The 2,381-nt window shown below is 41.4% G+C and overlaps 1 protein-coding gene across 1 annotated transcript; it reads right to left on the reverse strand.

Moving 5' to 3' along the window:
* Positions 1 to 292: 292 nt before the first annotated feature.
* LOC131643670 (uncharacterized) lies at positions 293 to 1,906 on the reverse strand. The gene is made up of 2 exons (XM_058913997.1): positions 1,068 to 1,906; positions 293 to 947 (listed from the first exon to the last, which is right to left on the reverse strand). Exons 1-2 carry the CDS (start codon positions 1,904 to 1,906, stop codon positions 293 to 295), a joined length of 1,494 nt encoding a protein of 497 aa, XP_058769980.1.
* Between the last annotated feature and the right edge of the window lie 475 nt (positions 1,907 to 2,381).

Raw genomic sequence — 2,381 nt, forward strand, 5'->3', positions numbered from 1 at the left:
CTTAAACAAAAGTATGGTAGAGAAAAGGAAATAGGAGAAACATAAACATAATTTTTTTCATTTTTTTTTAGGAAACAAAATAAAATAAAAGGAAGAAAGAGTGAATACGAATGGACCAATTCAAAACTTGCATGCTCATTTCATTAATATTACCATTAAAGTTAACAATGTTCAAAAGCAAATAAACACTTAGCAAACAAGCGAAGAAACGTAAATGCAAGTGATAAAAAGTGGCTCAATGATCTGCTTTGACCCATTGGTTTTAGGAATGTTCTTGGTGTCTCAGCACTGATCATGGCATAGGACCAATATCCTTGAAAGAGAGTATCTTTTTGCCAACCAGATCTTGAACTTTTTCCTTCAGGACATTGCAATCTTCAATGGAGTGACCTGATATCCCATCGTGAAAATCACACTTGACATTTGGATTGTATTCCTTGGGAAATGGAAACTTTGCAGGTCGGGTTGGTCTGGGAGCTATTGCTTTACTCTCGATTAGATATGGCCATAGTTTAGCGTAGGTCATTGGAATTGGGTCAATGCGGCGATCCTCCTTCGGATGGTTCCTTTGAGGTTTATTCTGATTCCGTTGACGATTCTGATTCTGAGCTGCATTCTGAGGAGCATTTTGTGAAGAATTATGAGGAGGAGATGCCCAAGGCTGTCGGTATGGTTGCTTGAATTGTGCGGCCGCAACATATGGATACTGATCGTATGATATGAATGGTGCTTGCTGATAAGCTAAGGGTCGGTAGGAACGTGAGTTATGAGACTCTCCACCATCAATTGCAAAAGCAATAGTTTCATCTTCCCACTTCTTCTGAAAGTTGTTTCCATATTTCTTGGTTCCAACCGACGATCCAGATTCCATAATCAATCGTCCTTCTCGTACGCCTTCCTCTAGTCGCATTCCCATATTCACCATTTCAGTGAAGTCGGTTGGAGCACTTGCAACCATTTTTTCATAGTAAAATGAGCTTAGGGTCTTTAAAAACATTTTGGTCATCTCTTTTTCTTCCATAGGAGGAGAGATTTGGGCGGCAACCTCACGCCATCTTTGTGCATACTCTTTGAAAGACTCTTTCTCCTTTTGCGCCATGGCTCGGAGTTGATCTCTATCAGGAGCCATGTCGACATTATACTTGTATTGTCGAATGAACGCTTCTACAAGGTCATCAAAAGAACTGATATGAGTACTATCCAATCCCATGTACCATTTCAAAGCAGCACCAGTTAGACTATCTTGAAAATAGTGGATCAATAACTTATCATCATCAGTATGAGTGGCCATCTTTCTGCAGTACATGGTCAAATGGCTCTGAGGACACAAACTCCCTTTATACTTTTCAAAATCAGGCACTTTAAACTTGGCAGGTATTTTCACATTTGGCACAAGACACATATCATAAGCATTCTTTCCAAATGAATTCTTCTCTTTGAGGGCCTTAATCTCCTTTCGCATCTCTTGGAATTGATCTTGGAAATCATCATAAACTTCACCTCTTTCATTGGGCTCAACTTGGTAAATGGGTTCCTCAGCTTGTGGCACGGTATGTACCGGGGGTGGAATCACGGTCATTATAGGAGTAGTTTGAGCAGCTCCAGTAACAGGATGGTATCCCTCTGGCACAAAGTTGTAAGACATGCCCCCAGGGTAGCCATTAGGCATCTGATAGTGAGAGAGACCAGTGATAGGAGCCATAGAAACAGTAGCAGTAGAAACTTCGCAGATCGTAGTAGTCTGGACTTCAGTTTGTGTTTGAGTGGCACGAGGAGATGAAGGAGGTGATGGTTGATTCCGAGTAGCCACTAAGCTTTCCACCAAAGCAGTCAATCTTTCCACCCCAACTCGAAGAGTAGTTACTTCATCACGGAATTCATGATTCTCTTGTTCAAGGTCTTCCATCTTTATGTCGAGTAAGACTTCACGTCTGATAAGGATGCTTGGGAATCAGCTTGGCGATTGATGGTGACTGGATGAAAGAGACAGTTGGAATGAGGTACAAGGACAGCATGGATGTATGCATGATGCAAATGATATGTCATGCAATGTTGGATGCAAAGCAAGGTAATAGAACAACCTATCGGAAGGCTCCTTAAGTTAGGATAGTTCTAAGTTTTTTACCCAAAAATCCCCTCACAAGGTTAGCTCTAGAGTTTTTGGATATAACGGTTCCTAGAGGCATCCGAGCATGATCAGAATTTCATCATGCGACAGGTGAACCATCTTATAACGAATTTCATGAGTATGCAACCTCTAGGCGAAGTTATTGTACCCATCATACAAGGAGTGCACCTTGGGGATCGATACATAACTTCTTCAGATGGAACGGGTTCTAAAGGTCCTTGGAGTTAACGACGAAATCAGATTTTCGCCATGC

Source organism: Vicia villosa, linkage group LG1 (genome assembly GCF_029867415.1).
Source record: "Vicia villosa cultivar HV-30 ecotype Madison, WI linkage group LG1, Vvil1.0, whole genome shotgun sequence".
Lineage (NCBI taxonomy): Eukaryota > Viridiplantae > Streptophyta > Magnoliopsida > Fabales > Fabaceae > Vicia > Vicia villosa.